We start from the raw sequence: 23,592 nt of genomic DNA, 5'->3' as shown, positions 1-23,592 counted from the left end.
GAGCCACCCACTGGGGCTCTAGATAGGTAGCACAATTTAGTGCTATCAGAAATCACAACGTATACAATAAGTGCTGAAATTTGTACCTACTTGAAATTTGCAATTAAGTATATACCTCTGCTTCACTGCTATTTTTCTGATGTCAGATTTCAAGGACTTTTGATGGTAATAAAAACCCTCCCACTGACACATATGAAAGATAAGCAGTGTGTTTGTAACCCTGTCGCCTGGAAATAGTAGGTCCAGAAATAGTTGGCGCTAAACTTTAAATAAAATTATAGAACTCTTTCAACCTTTCTACTCTCACTGTGTAAATGTGAAAGTAGTGTAAATCTTGTTGACAGTTATTGCCATATCTATTGGCACACACTCAGCAGCAGTTTGAGAAGTGTTGTGCAGCATGGCTAGTGCCCATTACCTGTCTCCCCATATTTTCTTACAATTTATTTTCACCCCAGCAGGCAGCACCTCACAATGCCATTAATTTGTTGGGCAGCTCATTCTTTCCAACACAAACTATTTTACAATGTGCTCTCATAAACAACCTGGTGGTTCACTGGCAATGCTCAACAGTGTCAAGAGGGAGGTTATGATTTAAAGGCAGCAGGTAAAAAATTGCACAGGTCACAGAGATGACATCGTTTGACCAAACCTCCTCTCCTCTAAACTTTACTTCATCAGCACAAGTGCCAGATTTACACTTGGTCTCCACACTATGTGACTGAAACAATGCCACTATCACACAGCTCTTTTTGTTGGTGCTTTTCCTCTACAGCATTCTGCTAATAATATATTTGGTAGCTGACTACAGTTACAAGAAAACAAATGGAAAAATAAGGAGAAAGAAGAAATCTTTAAATTGATTTTAACAGCAAGTATGGAAAACCCCACCCAAAACCTCATCTCCTTGCAGAGTAATTAGGCACTAGTAAAACACTTGCATGACTCCAATATATATTTATAGCTACTTGCATTTGACTGCTTTGGTTAATACAAGCCTTTGCAGAGTGAAGGAGAAAACCCCACCACTAAGAGAAAAGATTCAGTCTTTTTAATACAACAAACTGAATCTCTCATTTCTGTCTTATTACACTCTAAACACTAATTTCCTCTTGTAAATTCTACTTCTACCTCTAGTAAGCAATGCAAATGTATATACACACAACCTGAGGTCTTACCAGGTTCTTAATATCATCAACATTTTTAGAATATTTTACATATATTTTTATCAGTAATACTAATGTGTGCATTAACTGAAGCTGTCTCTCCTGTTGTTACTCAAAATTAAATTGCTGTCAATCTGACACCTTTTGCAGACACTCAAGGAACTTGAAATTTTCTATTAGCAAGTAATAGAAAACTAGAATGGATCAGAGGATATGATTATGTGTTACAGCAGCCAAAAATGATCTGCTAGGCTATTCTATTTTTATTTCTGTATCTTTAATCTAAAGATTCCGGCACCTGGGGCAGGGTTAAATGAGCAAACAATCTGAGTAATATGCTATCAGTATTCCTAAGGAATGCTTGTCTGCCATTACACAAATTGAATACTGCAAAATGGTTATTGAAGCTTTTCATACCAAGGTCACAATATAAAAACATATCTTTGGCATCAAAAATTTCTTACTGTTAAACTAAGGCATAAATGCAACTATGCAAGGATCAATCACACGTAAAGAGAGCCTGAAGGGGTTAAGCCTGTGTCAGTCTTAAATTCATGGAACCTTTCTACTTAATTTTAAACATTTTCCATGTGCTTGCAATGTTTTATAATAACAGGCCAATTCCTTAACTCACACAGGAATCTAAATCACAATAATCATATGCATTCCTTCCCCCAAGAAAGGAAACACCTGTTGTAGTTGGTTAATTGCTGACTTTTTATAAGCTTTCAGAAGAAAACTAACATTTACAGATGATTTATACCTGAAAAACTACAGAAATAGAGAAACACATAAATTTTAAAACAGATATGAAATTCATATGCTGAGATAGTAAGAGATGTTTTCACTTTGTTAATTAAAGAAAAACTCTATCATAGTATCATAATGGGATACAGTTATTTTATAACTAAGATGGGGCTACTTTCTGGGGTTCCATTTCACTTCTGCAATAATTGTTATTCATGCCAGTATACAGCATGAGAAAATAAAAATTAAGCCCCAATAAGAATGAGAATTAAAAAAAAGAGTATGTGTACATACATCAATATACAATGTAGAAGACGTATTCAATGAGGATTTTAAGACTCATTGACTTGTTTTTATGGAATTATTGGTGAATTTGAGAAAAAGGCACATATTTACACTATTACAAATCTCAAAGGGTCATTTAAACCTATCTTTTAAAAAAATACCTACACATGCAGTCATACTAGTAGATGTGGCTTTAATCTGAGACTTGTTAATTATTTCCAGCCTCATTCTAATATAAAAAAAAAAAAAAAAAGAGTGAAATTCTGCCCTTAGCTGTGGTACTTTATTTTCATGCACATAAATCCGGTCATTTCAGTGGAATTACACTCAAAAGGAGCAAAAGGAGTTATGCTTGTGCTAATGCTCTTATACAAATATCTGTATTTGAGGCATGACATGATACTTTTAAATAACACTGCCCATCTGCTATATCTGCTGTTATGCCACTAAGCTGGACAGGCTGGTTGAAACATGGTAGCAAAAGTATAGTCAGAGCAAGATCAGCATGGAGGAAAGACTCTGAGAAAGAGCTCAGGAAAAGCAAACTTCTACTTCTCCTGTCATGTACAAATGAGATAGTTACAGAGCTTCACATCCTGCAAGGTATATTTTAAAATGACAGCCAAGTCTTTCCAGAGATAAATAGCAGGATAACTATTGCCTTCAGTATCAGAAATGGAGAATCAACTATAAAAAGCTGATCAGGTTTTGCTAAAACAAAAATGGTATGCATTACTAAGTCTGCAGCAGATAAGGGAAAAAAACCTCCAACAAAATATCTGGATATTGCACTCATATCCCTTATCATTTATGTCTTAAATAATGGCTGTCATACAGGTAAGTGTTCATTTACCCAGGTTAATGAGGTGCAAGGCTTAGGAAGGGCTCCCAGCAAAGCCAAGTTAAGCACTGGGAATACTGTGGAACAGGTCATCTGAGCCTTCTGCAGACACCTGTGCTAAGCTCTGTGCCACATTAAGGCACACCCCTTGTTCCAGGTCAGCCAGACCCGGGCTAAATTCACCTTGAGTGCTGCAGAGGAGCCTGAGCTGCTCTAAGCAGCAGGCCCAATATGAGAATGCACATCAGCAAGGTGATGTTTCCACTCCAGCAGCTGAAGTGAGCCCCAGCAGAATAACGTAGTAATGCTGATAGCAGAGAACTTGGTGTGATTATTTGGATGCCACATTATAGGTGTATCCTGAAACAATAAGTTACTTCCTACTTCTTGCTGCAACTTAACATACCATCCCTCCCACCCTTACCTTTTTCTCTGTAGGAACCAATTTACTGTGATTTTTTTTTATACAATAGCTAATTTCACCTACTGCATTTAATGTCACAGGAGTTATACATGTAAAGCCCTGTACTTAGAGATAAGATAGTCCTTTATGCCATTTTAATCAATCTTTGTCACGGGTATGTTACTTAATAGCTCTGTCTTCCTATAGAAAATGAGCAACTTAAGGGAAATGAAACTTTTCAAAGATACATTTTCCTTCTGGCAGACTGTGAAATACACCATAATTATCCTCTTTCAATGAATAACGTTTGAAAGAAAATGAACATTCTGTGCACCAAAAAGTATAATACAATGACAATCTCAACTGCCTTGTAAATAAAAGGAAATTGTTTTTCTACTATGATCTATATTGCACAGAAACATATATACATGCTTGATAAATATAAAACCAAAACAGACTATCAAGCCATTTTTAAGGTCCTATTAATTTCTAATAACAATAAACTCAGTGTTTCACAGCCAAAAGGCATTGGATGTATATTTCTGAAAGATTAAAATTGTGTTATGAATTATGGGCTCCATCCTGCACACTGATGGAACTACTTGTATGAGTAAAGCATGGACTGAACACAGCCTCTTTTAAAGCAAAGAGAGAGAAAGACAATGGCCCCCCAAAACTTTACTGCTGGGGATTGGGACATAGGGGTTAGTGGGGGTGGAAGAGAAAACAGGAAAAGGCATTTTTAATAGCATAATAAAATCATGACATTCCAGCCCACATTTTCATATTAGGAAAACTGTACTATCCTTAACAGTTTGGTAAATGTTTGAACAGAGATCTTACAAACTAATGGTGCTATGCACAATTTAACTAAACAGGACAAAATGTCATTTAGCCCTTTTTGATATCTGAATAGGTCATTCCAGTAAATATGAGCATGAAGCAAAAATAAGAAGCCAAGGTCACACAATCTTCATTAGCTAGTATGAAACAAAAGCATTTGAATACCAACATTTCCCTCAGTCAGCCAAAATCCAAGTTTTGAGTTAGGAAAATTACAGCTCTACCATGAAGAAATTTGTTCCTATGGGAAAACAGTGATGTTTGTGTCTTCCATCCTTTGGTCTTTACTTTTTTTCCCCTTCTCCCTTTCCCTCCCTCCTCCCCCCCCCACCACCTCTGGAAAACACTGCCTCCAGAGAGAAGATGCTACTTCTTAGTGGTAACACATCACAGTTCAAGTATTTGATGAACTGTCACCACAAGCAGACCATACAGAAATTCATCTCACCATCCAGCTGGCAGGAAGGAACATGTCCAACCCAACTTAATCCTCAGGTTCCTACTTAACTGGAAAGAGAGTCACCTACACTGAGCATTTTATTCTGCCTACCTTAGATACTTACTTGAATGCAGGATAAACACTCTTTTCCTGAGGTGACTCTATCTACTGGCTATAGGGTTGATTTTTTAGACACTGAAGTTAATGCCACACTAACTTTAATAGCCCCCACAATTATTTCATTTACTGTAAACAACATACACCCCCAAAAATACTAACAAAATTTAGACACAGAAATATTTTCCCTTAAGTTTCAGAATAGATGTGGAACTTTCATGGACAAGAAAAAGAAATACTGTTTAAATAAATGTATAATTTTTTCTAATGCTTAGACTAATGTTTAAAGTTTAATATCTTAACACAGACTAGCTAAGAAATAGCTCTAATTACCTTTTTTTTTCCTGTGGTAAGGTGTTAATGTCTATGTTGCAAAAAGCTGTCTCAACAAGATACAAAGTAAAGGCTATTACCTTATGTAGCCATGACATTGTCAATAACATTTAATAAAAATATTATTATAGTGAGTTCATTATACATGTCTTACCACATCAAAAATAGCCCAAAGTCTACCAACAATGAATATACCCTGTGCATATTTAGTGTATATATTACACAGAGTGTGTATATAGTACACAGTTTCTACTTTTCAACAAGGCAAGGTCACCTAGCCAGAGTACAGGTTATGAAAGACCTCCATAAATTAAATTAGACAGCTAGCTCACGAAGTTATAAGCTGTTTAGGGAACATCTCAGGAATCCCCTATCTATAGGGAAGCTTCTCTCTCCCTGTAGAGTGGAATTTGACACCTAATAAGAAAGGCATTTTCTATTCTCTTAATATTTATGGATATTTTGAAGTGTTTTAAGGCCTTCACAGTCTCTGCATGTCTTGAACTGCTTTTAACTCAGTGAAGTGCCTGCATACACATTATTCCATTTCCAAAGCTTTTGCATTTCCATTCAGAAAGTCATAATGCAGTTATTAAAAGAGATTTCCACACAGAGTTATTGAATCATATTGGTAAGCTTGGTTTATGCCTAGGTGCTGTGATATGAATGCACATTGTCTTGAATTCATCTAATATTCAGTGGAGTGACAGCTCCCTGTAGCTCTTAACAAGGTGCACAGATCAACTTGGTAAGGACTTGGTTAAGTATCAGTGTGCCTGGTGATGTACAAAATAAATATGAAAAAAGTATTTCATTGAAATGTTTATAGTCTAAAGGTTTCATCACATATATTGTCCTCAACCATGAGTCCACTGAGGTGAGTGGAACCACTCGTGCAAAAACAAGCTACATATATTTCTGCCATTAAATCTGAAGAGACTTTAAAAGAGATCCCATTTCAGAATAGGGCTCTGACTGAACTTGAACAATGAAATCAAAGCATAACGACTTCCACCCCAAGGGAAACTTCATTTAGCACAAAGTTTACTGGAGAGATTAAAAAAAAAACCCCAAACCTCCTTTTTGTCACAAAGGTTTTAAAATTTTATTTAGAATTTCTGTGAGGAAGAAAACTGTTTAAGACTTGACATAAGGGCTATATATTTTTCATGTAAGACATGTTGTCATAATTTAACTTGTTTTAGATGCAATTTACAACCAAGTACTGCACTTATTTGCATTTATGTTTCTCAACTCAGTTTTGTTTCTATGCAGTATGTTAACCTTTTCAAACTACTGATTTTTGGCATGTATCTGTGAATATCCAAAAAGAAGTCCTATCTAAATAATGGGTAGTTCACAATAACATCTAAAATCTGTAATTGTCCTGTGGATAGATGTATCATAAATATGTACATACTAGAAGATTTTAAATAAAACAACAACTGGAGACATTGCAAGTGTGAGATTCATAATGTCAAAACACCAAATCATCTACTTTCACAAACTGTCACATATACCTGTAGTTATATTTTTTTCCAAATGCACTGACATTTTACAATAGAAATTGTACTGATAAATTAGAAATTAAAATGAAATTAAATCATAAAACTCACACGATTTTTACCCTAATAAAATGTGATGAAAGACCCTCTCTACTTATGCACAGGAGCTGAAATGAAACCTGTAGTACTTTTTCCACTAACAAGGATTATGATAGTACTTAGTATGCTACAGCTAAATATGTTTGTTTTTTTCCAATTAGTTATAAGCTAATCAGACAAATACATTTTCATACATGTTTTATATTAAAATGTTATTAGTTAGACAGAAATGCAATACACAGGCACACATATGCTATGACTGCTGAATGGTTTTTTTTTAGCATACATGCACAAACCCCTAATAAGATAAGCACAGAATGTTTTTAAATAGTGCACATTCTAAACCACTCAATTTCAATACATTGTTTTTCAGACAACATGCACATAATCAGATTGTGCTCTAAGCAGACATCCATTTGATTACTTAAAGTGCAAATTGTGGTCTGGCTATTATGTGTGCAAAGTAGGATAATTGGAAGGGCAAAGAAAAGACAAGCCTTTTTACATCAACAGGTGAACTTGCTAAACAGGAACGAAAAGAAAGAGGGGAGTGGGCTGAGAGAAATATACCTTCCCTGCATTGTGCAGATACCAAAGAGAGAAAAAAGATTTGGCAGAAATTTGACCCTTTTTCCTGCAGTGATGATCATGTTGCATGTACGTGGCTTGCACATGAGAGCGTGTGAAGACAGCAGCAGGACCTCATAGAGGTTTCTTGGGCAGTTTGAGAAGTTCTCCTTGGGACTGCTCAACATGCTCCAGGGCAACAAACTACCCAGAGGGAGGAGACAGCTTCCAATCATCCATGCAAGTACCCCACCTAAGAGCTCAGAGTCCTAGCCTTCAATTCATCTATATATGGTCAAGTTATAAAACCAGAAAAGCAGAGACAAGAATACAAATTGATACACAGCTGAAAAACCCACAGTTGTACTGTAATTGAAAAAGTCTAAAAGTAAATGTGCATGCTATTCAGAAGTCCCATACAAAAACATTAGCTTTATAAAAACCAAACAAAATTCAACACCAAAATCTGATACCTATACATATATAGACACACACACACACACACATATATATATATATATGTATCCGTAGGAAAACCTGAGGATTGATTGCTCTCTCCTAGGAAGTGCAGTGCTTAGTTGTCAAGTGATTAGAGGCTTTATTTGAACATAAAAATAACTACAAGAATGTTTATTCAGAATAAGTTAATAAACAGAAGTTAACAAGGAGGTATGTATTTATCATGGTTCTCAAGACAGCAATAACTATCTCTGCAGAAGGTATTAATAGCTTGCAAAATGTTTTCTTCAAACTAAAAAGTACAATGTGCCAAAAATACATAGTGCCTAAGAAAATAATCAGCTAGTGAAAAAATCATAATGTTTTCAAGTGAGAGTCAGTTATTTCCCCAGTGAGTAGATTCAGATTTATCAAAACTGTTTGAGAAGCGTAGACATAAAATTGATTGAATTCCATTATTCAGCAATAAGCTTGAATTCTGAGTTGAAGAAGCACATTCAGCCTAAGAATCTATCTTAGCTAGTAGAATTAAGTGGCTGTTCTTTGCAGTATAAGATAGGAGTGTGTCCATTAAGCTAATCAGATGATTCTGAAATGTTCACGTTCATTTTTGAGTTTTCACTATCTTCATTTTTGAGTTTTATTTTGAGTTGTTTTAACCTAGTTTCATGGGCTAAACACGCACTTGCAGTAGAGCACGTAGCTCCCATCCCCACACACCCCACACCTTTAAAAGGAACCCACTTTGCATGCTCAAGACTGCTCAGTGTTGCAAACTGGAAAAAAATAAATATAGACCACTCTGAAATCCAAGAAGGATACTGCTCAGCAGTGGAATGCTAGTGAAGATGCAAACAATAATACTATCTATGTACTCAGTGATCTGAGAGGTGATCTAGTTTTGGATATTGAGAAGTCAACCTCTGCTTTAAAATTGCCTTTGGATGAAGCTACTTCCATCCATGGGGCGTACAAAGTGATTAAAAAATAAGTAATGAGAACAGTTTTTCTAAACTAAGGTGCTTAATGTCTGCGTTATGAACACTCGACACATAACATGGGAAATTCTGTTCAGTCTTTAATACTTTTATTGTAATTTTATTTTATCCTGTCCAGGAAAATGGAAATTGAGTGTTGCAATGCCCTTTTAATACATCAATTATAGTCAGTAGATTGAAATCACTGTTAAATATGTATCAAAGATGCACATAATTTCAATAATTAAAGAAATGATAATGTCTGTTTCACTACTATCAAGAGGACAAATGTCCTGTCTCCCTGTGTTCAAGAGCAAAACAAAAGGAAAAAAATTGTTGAGCCCTTTACCCTGCAGCCTCCAGCTCTTGAACATCAGGGCATAACACTGAATTGTAGCATATGCAGAAGCTTAGTGCCTGGTGAGCTTTGGCTGACAGAGTGTATTGGTAAGTCACACTGAGATACTGAGAATATAAGTAAAATTGCTAGAGCTCACAGAAATTGAACGCTAGTTCTTATTGCAGCCTCTAAGCCATAAAAAATTACTTTATTCCTAAACTTCTGTCATCCAGATAATTTAGCTGAATTAAAATAAAAACACATAATAATGAACAATGTTATAACTAGTGACTTAAAAATTACTGCTGATGAAATGTAAAAATAGGATATTCAAAACTAGGGGAAGGATCCCAACAGCATAAGACATTGAAGTCATGATCTTTATAAAGTCAGAATAATGAGGAGAAGCAAGAAGATACTCTGAAACAAAAGACAATCCTTTTTGTAGGATAGAGAAAAACAAACAAACAAACCCCAAACTGTTCATTCCTTTGGTGTGAAGAGAATGATGGCTTATAATTACTCGGGCTTGTGATGTGTAGTCAAGTGTTACAATGCATAGTATTCAGATTCTCAGAGAAGAACAGCAATTGTTATTTATTACTGGTTTTGTCAAGAGTTATGTTTAATAATAAAATTTATTGAGTAAGTGCATCTAATCACCAGGAAAGTATATGAACCCTGAAAAAAATTATCATGCCTATGCAAGCCACCTACAGCATATGTATTCAAGGATTCATACAGTGTTACCACATAGTAACATAAAATCTATAGATAGCTTGCTCTTTTTACTCTGATTTCCCTCGCCTCTGGCCAAAGCTTGTTAGAATGAGGGCACAACTATCCCCAAGTATTATGCACACTGACATTAAGAAACATTATAAATGCTCAGAAAGCACCTTCCAACTCCAAAATCTTCAGCTACTTCTAGACTGAATGCCCTAGTAGCCAACAGTGCCACAGGGTGTGATTAGTCTGCTTATCAGGTAATACCTGAGGCAGGTTTGCAAGTATAGAGACTGCAATTGGCAGTACATCTTTGTTTGTGCCCTTCTGGCAGTGTTTCCCACCAGAACAGCTAAATGCACAGGAAAGGAAATATCTAAGAACTGTCTGTCCTTTTTCTTGACAAGGTCATTTATATAACCAAGTTGACAGTATGGAGCCAGATAGCCTGTATCAATCTTTAAGCTTACCTTGGCACACAAACTTCAATTCCTTGGCATCTATAACGGTGGTTCTTTTATCTGACCTCTTCTTTTCTGTCCGACGGTGGCTGCGTCTTTTCTTTGTCTCTCCCCAAAGATTCGATCCACCATGCATGCTTGGGATATTTAGAATGGCAATTCCTTCCAGAGAGATATTGATTAAGTCCAGCTGAATTCCATCACACTGATTAGAAAGGAAGGGGAAAAAAGGAAAAAAAAGAAAAAAGAGAGAAAGCAGTAAGAAAGAAAGAAAAATCTGAATGTTCTTTTTCTCAGATATTTTTCTTCAGCAATTTATCATTCTTAACACTGCTAATAGTTTATTCAGTGTTTACACCTAAGAGATATACTTGTACCTGAAAAGGAGGTATGAGATAAGAACAGATCATCAATCAGAAGGTAAAATAAGATTGCTATTCAGCTTTTGATTGACTAAGTGTGGGACCATATGGTGATGTCTTGTTATCTGATACCTATTCACTGACCCAAGTGAAATATATTTCTAGCTTCGCTACAGATATTAGCAGAAAAACATTTATGCTGCCAAAATTTACCAATAATTGGAGTTTTTGTTGCCTTTTCCACCTAAATTTTCTGCCTTATGATTTTGCAGTGATACTTGTAACTCTTGTAACTGAGTCCCTTCCACAACAGATGGAATACAAAGCCCCTGCAGGCAGAGAATACACAGACTTATGGAAAAGGGGCTAAGCAAGCCCCAGGAGCACAGAACAGCACACAGGTACTCATTTCAATCCAAAGACACAACAAGCATATCAGCATAGGGCTATGGCTGACTAGCAATACTAAAATCAGTAGAAATGGGTACAACAATTCCTTATGCAGCTGCAGCAATTCTTACCCCAGAACCTTCATCAACGAGTTCTCCGAAATATGCATCACTGCTAAAGGAAAACATAGCATGTGGAGCTATAGAAGAGGCATCAGTGATCTAAAACCTTTCCAAGACTTACAGGACACATGGAAGTAATCTTAGTCTATGGGATAGTTCCTTCAGTAATGGAATTATACCCATCTTGTGTCACTGGTGTGTGTTTCTCATGCTTCCTATAGCAAACCTGGACATGAAGACATTTTATACAAGCACATTTCTATGCTAAATCTGGCTTCCAATTATATCTTATAAAGGGACCATATTTTTCACTTCTGGAGAATGGCTCAGGGATCCTAACATATCAGACTGCCCAGCAATAAACTGCAGCATTTTCTCAGGTGGTTGAACACAAACATTTGCAAATACAGTTCACCTGAGATACACTGGATGAGATGAACCTAGCTTGATAGCATACACCTAGCCTTCATTTGGCAATAATTTACTCAAGCTCAGTCCTCCTCCTTGGCAACATTAGGAAGTTTTTAACTCATATAAAATGTAGCAAAATACTGAAGAACCTCCACAGGAGAAAATAAATCACAACTTCATGTTGCTACAGTGGAACCTGCAGCTGGAAAGCAAAGCACCCTCTTCGACTCATTAGTTCACTGAACCAGCCAGAGTTGCCCAGGATTCATGTAAGCTTCATTCCTCACAACATAGATAGAGTGTATCGACATCCTGGCAAGTCATATGGACCACAGTGTAGAGCAGCGTATTTTTAAAACATTTCATCCTACTCCTGCAATGTTCTGCAGGCTTGTAGAGGACCAGTCATCCATTTCAAATTGATTAAGGGTATTATTTTGCAATTCCAACACACAATAATCAGGGAGAAAACTGGAAAAATAATTAAGCATGCCTCAGTAGTAGTCCACTGACATCTTGCAGCTTGCTGCTCTGTGGGTCACTGGCACTTCTTCCTCTCTGCCTAAAACTTTATTGTAGCTTTGAAGAAGAAAAGCCAAGTACAACGCAAGAATAACTGTGAATAATTGTCTATCCTGAAACTTTCTGAGATCATAAAAAGAACTGTATTATAATGCACACACATCTTAATTCTTCTAAGAAGAGCATAAATCTGGACAGAGAACAATTTTGACACTAAGATTTCCATTTCATATTTGCTCTTCAAGAATCAGTAGATCATATTCATACAGGGAAAACTTTAAAGTCAAAAGGCATATCTGAAAGTGAATTGGCAGTTGTGGCAACTACTGTAATTGAAAGTGTAACTTTTTAATAACACTTTTCTTACAAGAATAAAGGCCTAGGCTTTCACTGTCATTTTTGGAAGCAAAATTGTGGTTTTCCCCAGTATTTTATATGTATTAAATACTAAGATGATTTATTTTGCTAAAAATTCTGCTCATGTGTATGCTCACTTACTGCTATACATTCTAGATAAACAGATATTAATTTCATAATTAAAAGTAATCTTGTGTAAATACCCTGCAGGCCTCAATGAATCAAACACATACTGTGTGTCAGGCCTCCCACTGTCTTCAAGTGGAATGTACTGGCTGGATAATTAGATAGTACATATTTTTTAACCTTATTTGCATGCATATTATATCTTTTGCACACTGACAAGCAGCAGTAACAACAAAAGTCAGATTACCACAGGGAATTCCCACAAAGAAGTCTTCATTTCTTATAATTTGCAGCCTAAATTAAAATAATTTGATCTTTGACAAGGATGAAATGTCAAGCAGAAGGGGGTCCTCTACAAGCCACGGCCTGTGGCTTCTGAAATCTGCCTAATTTATGTCAGTCACTTCTTAATACATATTTAAGTATTACACGAGAAAGATGATAAATATGCAATCTGACACCTTTGGTATTTCCCTGCTGTTAATTTATAAAGGTCTGGCGTCCCCCAAACTGACTGGAATTATTTAAATAAAAGAAGAATTGTGAAATAGGACGGTGCGGGGTCTAGCTTCCATTTTCACTCAATATTGAGCACAGCAGGTAGTACACTAAGACAATTATGTGAGGAGGCCTCAGAGTCCCCCAGTGATGAGCAACTTTCTGAATTAGGAAAGGAGCATTTCTTTTGTTCGTACACAGACAAAAAGTTTGCCCTACAGGTAGCTCTGCATAGTTCTAGCACATTCATATGTGTTAGAACAAAACAAAACACACGTGTTCTCCTCCTTTTCTTTTTTCTTTTTATTTCAAATAATGTAATGATGCTGTTAAAAACAAAAGCATACTTTTAAAATGTGGAGTATGCTTATGTAGACAAAAAAGATACACTAGCTCTTCTAACTCTTTTTTTGCCTTCTTTCCTGGCCTAATTTACTTCTTGGGTATTATTGTTTATACCTTATTTATCATATCAATTTTTTTCAGATCATCTCTCTTTTGAGAAAATACATATCTATGCCTAAAAAGAGCTGATATTAAGGCTTTGCTGTGAAACCACGGGCAATATCAGGCAAGTGTACAGGAATGTTTTAAACTCCTTTCTATTACCCATTAACACCAGGTGGTCTAGAAGGCTTACACTGCTCCCATTATGCTTTAACAGCATTGCAGGTATGGTCCATGCCATCCCTACTTATACCACATCTATACCTACTCTCATTAAATATCTTTCACATACCTTTCTTTTTTTTTCTGAAGTGGAAATAAACTTTAAGTTCTCTAAATTGTAAAATCTTCAGCCTTGTTTACTGACATATTATTATTGAAAATAAATACTTAATTTTGTTCTAGTTTTTGTTTGTTGGTTTGTTTCATTTTGGTTTCTTTCCCTTTAGAACCTCTCCTCAACTTCTTACATCCGATTTTGAAAACAAAAATACATCTTATTCTGGATAATATAAAAATGCTATCCAACTTTGTTCTGCATCTCCCACTCACACAGAAGAAAACATACAGAATATGAGTCAAGAATGTATGTCAGAAAAACCAAGCTTAATTAGGTTAGAAATCAAATACAAGGCTAAACAAATATTTGCCCAGAGAACATTTGATCACCATTTAAGTCAAAGATACAGTTCCTTAATCTTCTCAGGCTTTGTTCATTCAAAATTTGGCTGTAGAGCAAGCACATTCTTTGTGCATTTTATCTGGAGTGAAATGTGGTCTCATGCATCAACCTCCCATTTACAGTGACATCCCCAAGAGACATCAAGTTAAAAATCAGACTAAAATGCTGATAATGTTCAAACAAGAAACATTAGATACAAGCATACCAGCAAGTATTGTAATTTACTCATTGTCAATAAATATACAAATAACCACTTAATAAAAGTTCTTGTAAATTTTGGAAACTATGCTTTTTGTTTCTAACTGTATGACTAATGGTAATGACTAGGATAGATGAAGTGAGTATTAACAAACATGCCACATATACTGCCAATGTAACACTTTCTTGGTAATAATAGTTACTGACATGAATACGTAGTAATTACACAACTGATAGCAGCAGCACCACAAACTTGTATACCTACTTGTTTGCTTTGTGATGTTAACATTTAATCATTCATTGAATGGTTAAAATTATTAAGTTCACATCTTAGTATATATCAGGATATGTATGACTTTCCCTAGATATCAGTATTTTATTGGGAAAGCCAGCTCTTCAAATTGTATTTAATCAAAAGGTACATTTAACTTGCAGTTTATTCAAACCTAATCAAACCAGGTAAGCATTTCTTCTAATAACTAATAAAATATTTTTCATGTACATTTCCCTAAACTCATGTGTGTGAAGCACTCTCTTGGGAAGCAAGGGTGATTTTTTTGTTAAGTTTTTTTTCCTAAGGCTTTCAGTGGAGTTTTTTTAAATTTTTTATTATATTTTAATCTAACACAAGAGGAGCAGGTTTTCACTTCAAAGAGAAACATAACAGCATAACAGGCAAGTGTGGTACTGACGGTCTTACAGTTTCAGTCTCAGTATTTTCTGCTACTGTTCTGCTATGGTTCCTTCAGATAATTCAGAATTCACCCTTCAGGAGGCTTTGACTGGACTCTCATAGCTCCCACCAGACCTCTCTGAGTGCCTCATGCTACTATACAAATACTCCATTGACACATGCAGTTTCTCATTACTACTGGAAAGGAAAAGCACCATAATCCTCTTGAGAAATGATTTCATTATTTAACCTAAATTCTCAGGTTTGTATCTTCACTCATTTCTCATTTTTTCATGTACTTATTCATAAACATCAGATGCTTAAACAGTTTATGTAATTCAGCCACTTATTCTAGCAACCATCAAAGTAGCAGTGGCACATTATTTTAAATTCCCATTTTGTCTGTAAGTGTCCTGTGTCTTTTTAGTTAATGTTCAATGTATAATGGAAAGATGACCCCTTGTGCAGAGAGAAAAGCTATTTAATGAAGGGGAATAATTCAAAAAATACATATATTCTTTAACCTTTATTCAGGAAAGTACGTACAATTTTAGGGAATTGAGTTTTAAAGGTTATAAAACCTTGGGACCTAGAAATAATAAGATTATTTTTTTATTATTTTAATCCTGCAGCAGCTCTCACTCTCTCCAACAGTCTTTCATTTTTCCACCTGACCTAGCCACACTCCCTATTGATTTCTAATGTTATATTTCACCTCTTGACCTTGTCTACTGTATTAAGACTTCACTAATCATCAAACTGAACTTTGTTCCAGTGTGCAGGGCTACACTACAAATAGACATGATAAAAATAATATTTTGGAATATAGGGTCGAAAGGATGTGCACTGCTTTGCCTTGTTGGATTCAGGCACTCTGCGCCCTTGCTCCCTGCATTTCAGCCAAACTAGTGACATTTCAAGGATAAAGGCAACAATTAGTTTCTTACTTCTATTTCTACAGATTCATGCAGCTTCTTACAGGTGGCTGAGAAAGTTTCCGAAGTGCCAAATTCAAAATACCAAAATTTGTTCTTCATTCTGAAACAAGAAAAAAAAAAAGAAAAGAAAAAAAGAAAGATCTTATTCACTATCAATATGTGACAAAAGTGATCATCCTGTCTTCCACTATAAGTAATGGCAAAGGCTTGGGAACATGTGACATCCCATTTGAAATAGATGAGCTCATAATTTTCAAAGCTTAAATGTTGGTGTCAAGTTGTATGATATCCCCTAAAGGGATAACAGGAATATGTTGAACTGACAGGTTCAAATGTACCTTTGACTTTTCTTTTTCAGTCACTATCAGAATATTTTCTGTCACTTAACCAGTGACATGCCTCAGAAAAATGTATCGATTTTATTTCATGTCTTACACCTACTATATGATTTCTGATTCACAGTTAACATCTTTATCCTGCAGAGTAGTAGAATGTGCAAGCAGGGCAATCCCATCATGAAGAAGAGCCAAAAAATGTAGCTTGCCTTAAGCTAGTTAAAAGTAAAGACAAATGCCTATTGCAGATGATGACAGATGAGATACCAGAAGAAAATAAAAATTCCAGATCTAACAATCTTTAGATATTTTGCATAAGGAGAGCTGTATTACCAGGTAATTCACTCATAGACACATTTTAAATGGCAATGAGACCTGCATCTTGAAGTTCATTAACAGGTTCCAGAGGAAAATAAAACTGGATTAAATGCCAGTAAATGCTTAGTTTATCATGACAGCAGGCAGAATTTACACTTTTTTCTTTGTAAATACATAAAGACTGAACTTCTGTTTTACCAGATTTATTGCATACTGTTAAATACAATCAGGACGCCAACAGCACCATTTCAAATAAGTATGTGACTTTTTGTGAACTCCCATGAGTAATTATTATTATTATTCTGTAACAAAAAAAAAAGGCAAAAAAAAAGGCAAAAAAAAGCTAAACAACCACAACAAAAGTCACTGAATTAGAATTCATTATTCCCACTTAGGAATCAGATATGAACACTTGTATAAACTGTTCTCTGACACAGGCACAGCACACTGTGCTTCTAACTTCAAAACAATGGAGTCTGCATGAGCTAAAGTAGAGAAGAATGAAACAAAAATGTAGATGACTATAAAACATGTCAAAAGTACAAATCCTACTTTTAATTACTTCAAATTACATATAGGAGACTACTTAATTGTTGTTAAAATTTACTTAATGACTCTTAAAATCACAAAGAAGAGGTATTGCAGTACTGGCCATTCCAGAAACCTGTTTGCATAAGAGCCAGCAATTCCTGGTGCAGCATCAGAGAGCTGTAAAGATGTCCAACCTGGCAGCCTACACAGAGTTGGGAAGAGTAATAAGGAAATGACATGCTTCCGATGGAAAAATTTACAGGAATTTCCAAAGCTTTTTACACAGAAAATCTGGAAATATTTGGAAACTATTTTTGAGAACCCTCTCTCAGATAAACCACATCTTCTCAAAGGAGCTCTAACAACCAGAAGGGTTCTGGCCTGATTCAGATCCAGATTTCTTGAATCTAGAATGGAAATTATCTGATATACCTGCAGTTATACCTTCTGCACCTCCAGTTTAGCCAGCACACTGCCATACTGACCTGGGATCAAGTCAGGCTCTGCTTATACCAACACACATGAAAAATTTAGAAACCTTTTGGTCCCAAAGAAATGTGAACTAAGTCTTGAATTTCCATTGTGTGCCTTTGGAAGATATGAATGCATCCATTTTCCCACTACTTTCCACATAGGGATGATCCATAACAAAAAACAACCAACCAAACAAAAACCCCACAACCAACCAAACCACAAAAAACCCCAAAACAACCCAAAACTCCCAAACAAACAAAAAAAACTGGAAAAAAACCCAAGAAGACCAACAAAACCTTGATGTAAATACTCATAAAAATAATTAGTAATGTCTTTTGAGCCTATTATTCAGATAAAAAAGCCTATGTGTCTTCTCTTTTGATAGCCTTTCCTTTTGCTATTCAGTTACTTTTACCCCAAATGAAGAATCTTTTCTTCTTCTTTATTTAAAAGACTGCTTTAAATAGACTCATTTATTAGCACTCTACATAAACTCTGACTTACACGAAGTTAAAATAGACATATATTTTTGAGTCATTCAGAATACTCTGTGGCAAATTCAGGTATTTTGAACTCAGTCACACAAAACCCAGCATTGTCAATGCACTCAAGGATTACTAGAAAATTTCGATCTATAAATTTTGTAGAATCTTATAACTGAAGATTAAGTAAATATTTCAGGTGAGGTTTTGATTTCTGGTAATTTAAATATAACCTATAAGAGTCTACCAGGCTGAAAAATGTATTGTGAGCCTGTTCTCCATTCTCTAGTAAACTGTCTGTTTTAATCATAGAAAGATAACTTACTTGACAGCTTTTCAAATGCAAAGATAAATGTAGATACAAATAATTTTATGCTTCATTTTCAAATGATTTACCAATTTCCTTTACAAGCCATGAAATAGATTAAATTTTGTGGCTTTATTCAAATGCACTATATATTTTATTGAACAGAGGATTGTATTACTTTTCATAGAGATACAAAATGGAGTTAAACAAAGAACTCCAGAGAAATTATACTGAAATTTTTGTAAACAAGACAAGTCTTATTATTCTAGTAAATATTACAATTTTTCTAATAATTAAAAAACCCCAACCTCTAGTTCATATCTTCCACTTGCATTCCTGTTTCAAAGAGGTAAAGCTCATCTGCTTATTAACACAGCAGCAACAGAAGATTAATGAACTTCTTCTAATTTCTTCCACAATTTAAGTAAATTTTAGATTACTAAACAAATACATATTTAATGACAATTTTGCCACATTAAAAAATTGTATGAAACTGAATCACAGGCTGCTGTCATGTATATTTTCTCTCTCCCAGAGGAAATGATTTAGACTTTTCTCAGCTTTTAATAAGAGATGACCAAAAATAAGTTTGAAGTCTGCTCCTTCTTTCCAACACTGGTTTGGTTGGAATAGGAAAGGGAATAGATTATTCTACAGGAAACAGTTTGTTTTTTTTGGTTTTTTTTCACATGCTTTGAACTAAACTCTGAAAGACTTGACAATATAAATAGAATATCAATCATTATTAAAGGCTGACCTATGTTGCTATTGTTATTACAGTATGTCAAAATATACAGACTACAGGCGTAGGAATGACAAAACAAAACTGTAGTTCAAGAACCTAAACACTTTTTATGCTGGCAGTGTTCCACATTTTCAAGTATTGGTCAATCTTCTGATAAGTGGAATGATCCTTAACAGTGATGAAATAAATTCGCACAACAGATGTGGGAGACTGAAATGTTAATGGTTAATGACTCATGCAACTGGCCATTTGCAAAAGCAGCAGGAGCTTTGCTGAGGCCAGGTTTGCATCCCCCAGCCAAAGGGGAGGATGAGGAGAAGTTTTGGGTGTGTAGTGGCTAAACCTAAGAACAGAACAGGTGCAGAGGGGGTGAGCACTAGAGGAGGACCACAACAAACCAGTCTGTTCAGCAACAAGCTGGGGTTTGAGCCAAGTGAGGGAAGAGGCTGGTAAGATCTTTCTATATGGGATAATGCTTTTTATCACGCCAATATCCTCAGCTACGTAACTTGCTCAGGCATAAACCTCTGGTTGTGGGGAAGCACCAGGACAGGCCTGAAGGTTTTCATCCCTTCTGATAGGGAATAACTGGCTAAACCAAGCGAATGTGAGAACGAGATGTAATGTCTTAGAAGATGTCATAAACCATCAAAGATCCCCAAAGTGCCCCAGACTAATTTCTGGGGCCTTCCACCAGAGGACTGAACATGATCCACAACGTTTCTATAGACAGTGTCAAACTCCCACCCCAGGGGCGGTACCTTGGGATCCTAGCTAAAACTGAACATACATCAACACACTGAACTCTATGTTTCAGGGGCTTCCTTACCCCTGACAGATCAAGACTGTGACCATCACTTCAACAAAGCAACAATCAAATCTCATCACTGGATCCACGGGTGGTGGCACCTGTGTACAAATAAACACTGGTCATTCCATGTCATTTCACTCGGATCTACCCAAGTGATCTGCTAACAAGTACCTCAGTTACTCTCACCTTCAGGGGCAGGTCCTAACAACATTATAAAAGGGCTAATACTGCCATTTCTTACAGCATTTCTGTACTGTGGATAAATATCAGACTTAAAAACTTAGACATCTTTCTTGGAAAAGTTCAGACTAATATTTGGTAATCAAGGCAAAATAATCAAAATAGTCTGTGATATGGGTTTGCTCCATTATCAGTTAATCAGAAACCCCCCTACTGCTAAAACTATTTTATATAACCTTTCTGATTAAGCAATTACAAGGCATGTCATTGAAAAATTGTCCTGTATCTAAATATGGAAATAGTAAATACTGTATTCAACACCTGAAGAGCATCTATACTTCACAGCAGTATGAACACTCTGTCAGAACATGTGGAACAATAGACCAGTTATGGGCTGCTAATAAAAGGTCACAATAAAAGGAGTAACTTTTACTTCATTAACAAATTCTTATTCTGGCATTTACAGTCTTCACTTGGGGCAAGAGCTTGTTGCTACATTTGCAAGTTGGTCACACTTTCTACCACATCCTATTTACACTTCTTATATTTACTGTTTATATTTATTATATTTATTTACACTTTATGCAGTGTCAAGCTTCAATGACTTCAGCTAAAATTTCTGCATCAGAAAATGTCTGTCGTTTTTGTAGAATGTCAGCTGAAATACTTTGACCATTTTTGAAAACAACTGGATTAAAAACATGTATAATTGCTTATATTAAGAGTGTTTGATAACATACACTTTGAAATGTCTTAATACAGCTACACTTTCTGAGCAGAGATTTAAAATTTAGCATGAGAATGGCCTTGCATCAAGAATATTCCTCTAGCCATCTGCATGAAAATAAATACATAATTTAATCATATTATGACCACTTGGAAATAGACTTTTGGAAGGCTTTATTTGCCATATTCATTGGCAGAGAAACAACTAATTTTTGTCTCCAGTTCTGTCAACTTTTATCCTTTAATCTATAATAGAGAATTTTTTACCCAGGAAAGTACTAGAATTCTTCAGTCTTCCAAGGTAAATTCCTTGAAAAGTCCACTGCCAGGAAGCAAGCTCTAATACAAATCTCTGTAAGGATGTCTGCTCATGGACAAGCAAAACTTTAATTCCTCCAGAAAGTATATTGTTCCTCAAAATGTAATCTCTTAGCTCTGCTTTCTGAAAATACCTTTTTAAAGACTATTCCAGCTTTGTTGCAGAAGTACTGTTTCTTTGTCAGTGAGTGTCAAGAGTTGATCTCAATCTGTATCATAAACTCATAGAATTTTCAGCATAAAGCTCCCATTCTAAGAGCAGCATTCATGAACAACAATGTACAGAATGTAATGAATTTAAAAAAGAAAATTCTATGGCAGGAAAAAAAAAGTAGCAAAGAAACCATAAAGAGTAGATGCTTATCATCTCATCCACCACAAGTCTCGAAGGTGCTCAGAGACATAGATTCATGCTATGTATTTAAAAGGAACAGGTCTCTTTACCTTCTTTTTCTCCCCTGTTCACTCTTTTGTTCCAACCAAATGTGGAATAATGTGTAGAATCACCTCTGCAGGGAACCAAAAATACCAGAAAAGTGTGTTGAAATGGAGGTATATTTCCACAGAGGAGAAACTGTGAGCAGTACAAAGGGAAAAAAGCAGAGGAATGAGGAGAAGATAGGAACTTAATTTTGAAATGCATTGAAGTTCTGCAGCACTGAAAAAGGTATGATGATAAAGTACAGAAGAGAAGAAAAATAAAATAATCCTAAAGGAGACCTACATAAAAAACATATTTCTTAAGGATGACAATACAGATAATAAGGTCTAAAAATGAAACTAGCAGTATAGAAAACATCATGATAGGCAGAAAAGCTGAACATCTCTTCCAATATTCTGTCACTGACATTGGTTATTATTACCAAACACAACAGAGGATAGCATAAAATTCCATGTAGTATACAGCTGGGAATAATCTAGCTCTATGGAAGGTTTATTATTATTTATAATTCTATCAAATTGAAAAACACTACATTCAGATTAGACATAAAGAAGAATTCTTTTATGATGAGGGTGGTGAGACACTAGAACAGGTGGCACAGAGAATCTGTGGATCCCTCCCTCCTGGAGGTGTTCAAGGCCAGGTTGGATGGGGCTTTGAGCAACTGGTCTACTGGAAGGTATCCCTGCCCATGGCAGCAGGGTCAGAACAAGATGACCTTTAAAGGTCCCTTCCGATCCCAAACATTCTATGATTTTAATTCAATTTGTGGACACTTATACCATAAAGCAAAATGAAAGTGACTCCCAATGTATGGGAGAAAAAAAAAAGTCTCTTCGGGAAAAACAAGCTTACTAAGGTGTGTCTGAAGTTGCTACTTTTGGTTTAATGAGTCCCAGCCTGAAAGACATACATTCAACAGCAAGTGACAGACACACTCTTCTCTAGCTGACTGAATGGCAGGGCCCAGAGACTGATGGCAAATGGTGCCACATTCAGCCAACATCCCATCACTAGTGATGTTCCCCAGGGATCAGCATTGGGCCCAGACCTGCCTACTATCTTTATTGATTTGGATGAGGGGCTTGAGAGTACCATTAGTAAATCTGCAGACATTTGGGGTTGGTGTTCTGATCTGCTGGAGTGCAGGAAGGCTCTGCAGAGGGACCTGGACAGACTGGATTGATGGGCCAAGACCAACAGTGTGACGTTCAACAAGACCAAGAGCCAGGTCCTGCACCTTGGCCACAACAACCCCACGCAGCGCTACAGCCTTGCAGGAAGGCAGCTGGAAAATGGCCCAGCAGAAAAGGACCTGGGGCTGCTGGTCAAGAGCTGCTGAACAAGTGTGGCTGAATGCAGCTGCTGAATGTGCCTTGCCAAGACAGCCAAGAAAGCCAAAGGCATCTTGCCTGTACCAGGAACAGCGCGGCCAGCAGGACCAGGGATGAAATTCCTGCCCTGTGCTCAGCACTGCTGAGGCCACACCTCAAATGCTGTGTCCAGCTCTGGGCCCTTCAATTCAGGAAGGACATTGAGGAGCACATCCAGGGACAGGCAACGAAGTTGTAAAAGGTTTGGAACACAGGTTCTGAGAGGAGAGGCTGAGGGAGCTGGGGTTGTTTAGCCTGGAGAAAAGGAGGCTCAGGGGAACCTGTCTCACTCTCTGCACTGCCTGAAAGGAGGGAGTAGCCGGGGGGTGGGGGGGGAAGTGAGTGTCAGTGTCTTTTCCCAGGCAACAAGTAACAGGACAAGACGACCTGTGTCAAGCTGTTGGACATTAGGGAGAACTTCTTCACAGAATGAGTGATTCGATATTGGAATGGGCTGCCCAGGGAAGTGGTGCTCACCATCCCTGGAGGTGTTTAAGGAATGACTGGACATGGCAT

The 23,592-nt window shown here is 36.4% G+C and overlaps 1 protein-coding gene across 6 annotated transcripts in view; it reads right to left on the bottom strand.

Annotated features, from left to right (window-relative positions):
* DGKB (diacylglycerol kinase beta) overlaps positions 1-23,592 on the bottom strand; it is a 333,385-nt gene that overhangs the window by 64,518 nt on the left and 245,275 nt on the right. For all 6 annotated transcript variants that reach the window (XM_039712589.1, XM_039712598.1, XM_039712580.1 and 3 more), the window contains 2 exons: positions 16,044-16,134; positions 10,318-10,513 (listed from right to left, as the gene is read on the bottom strand). In XM_039712589.1, coding sequence (XP_039568523.1) covers positions 10,318-10,513; positions 16,044-16,134 — 287 coding nt within the window. The remainder of the gene's footprint in view (positions 1-10,317; positions 10,514-16,043; positions 16,135-23,592) is intronic.

This window comes from Passer montanus, unplaced genomic scaffold (genome assembly GCF_014805655.1).
Source record: "Passer montanus isolate IOZ18808 unplaced genomic scaffold, ASM1480565v1 scaffold10, whole genome shotgun sequence".
Lineage (NCBI taxonomy): Eukaryota > Metazoa > Chordata > Aves > Passeriformes > Passeridae > Passer > Passer montanus.
This window is presented reverse-complemented; position numbering and strand designations above follow the sequence as displayed.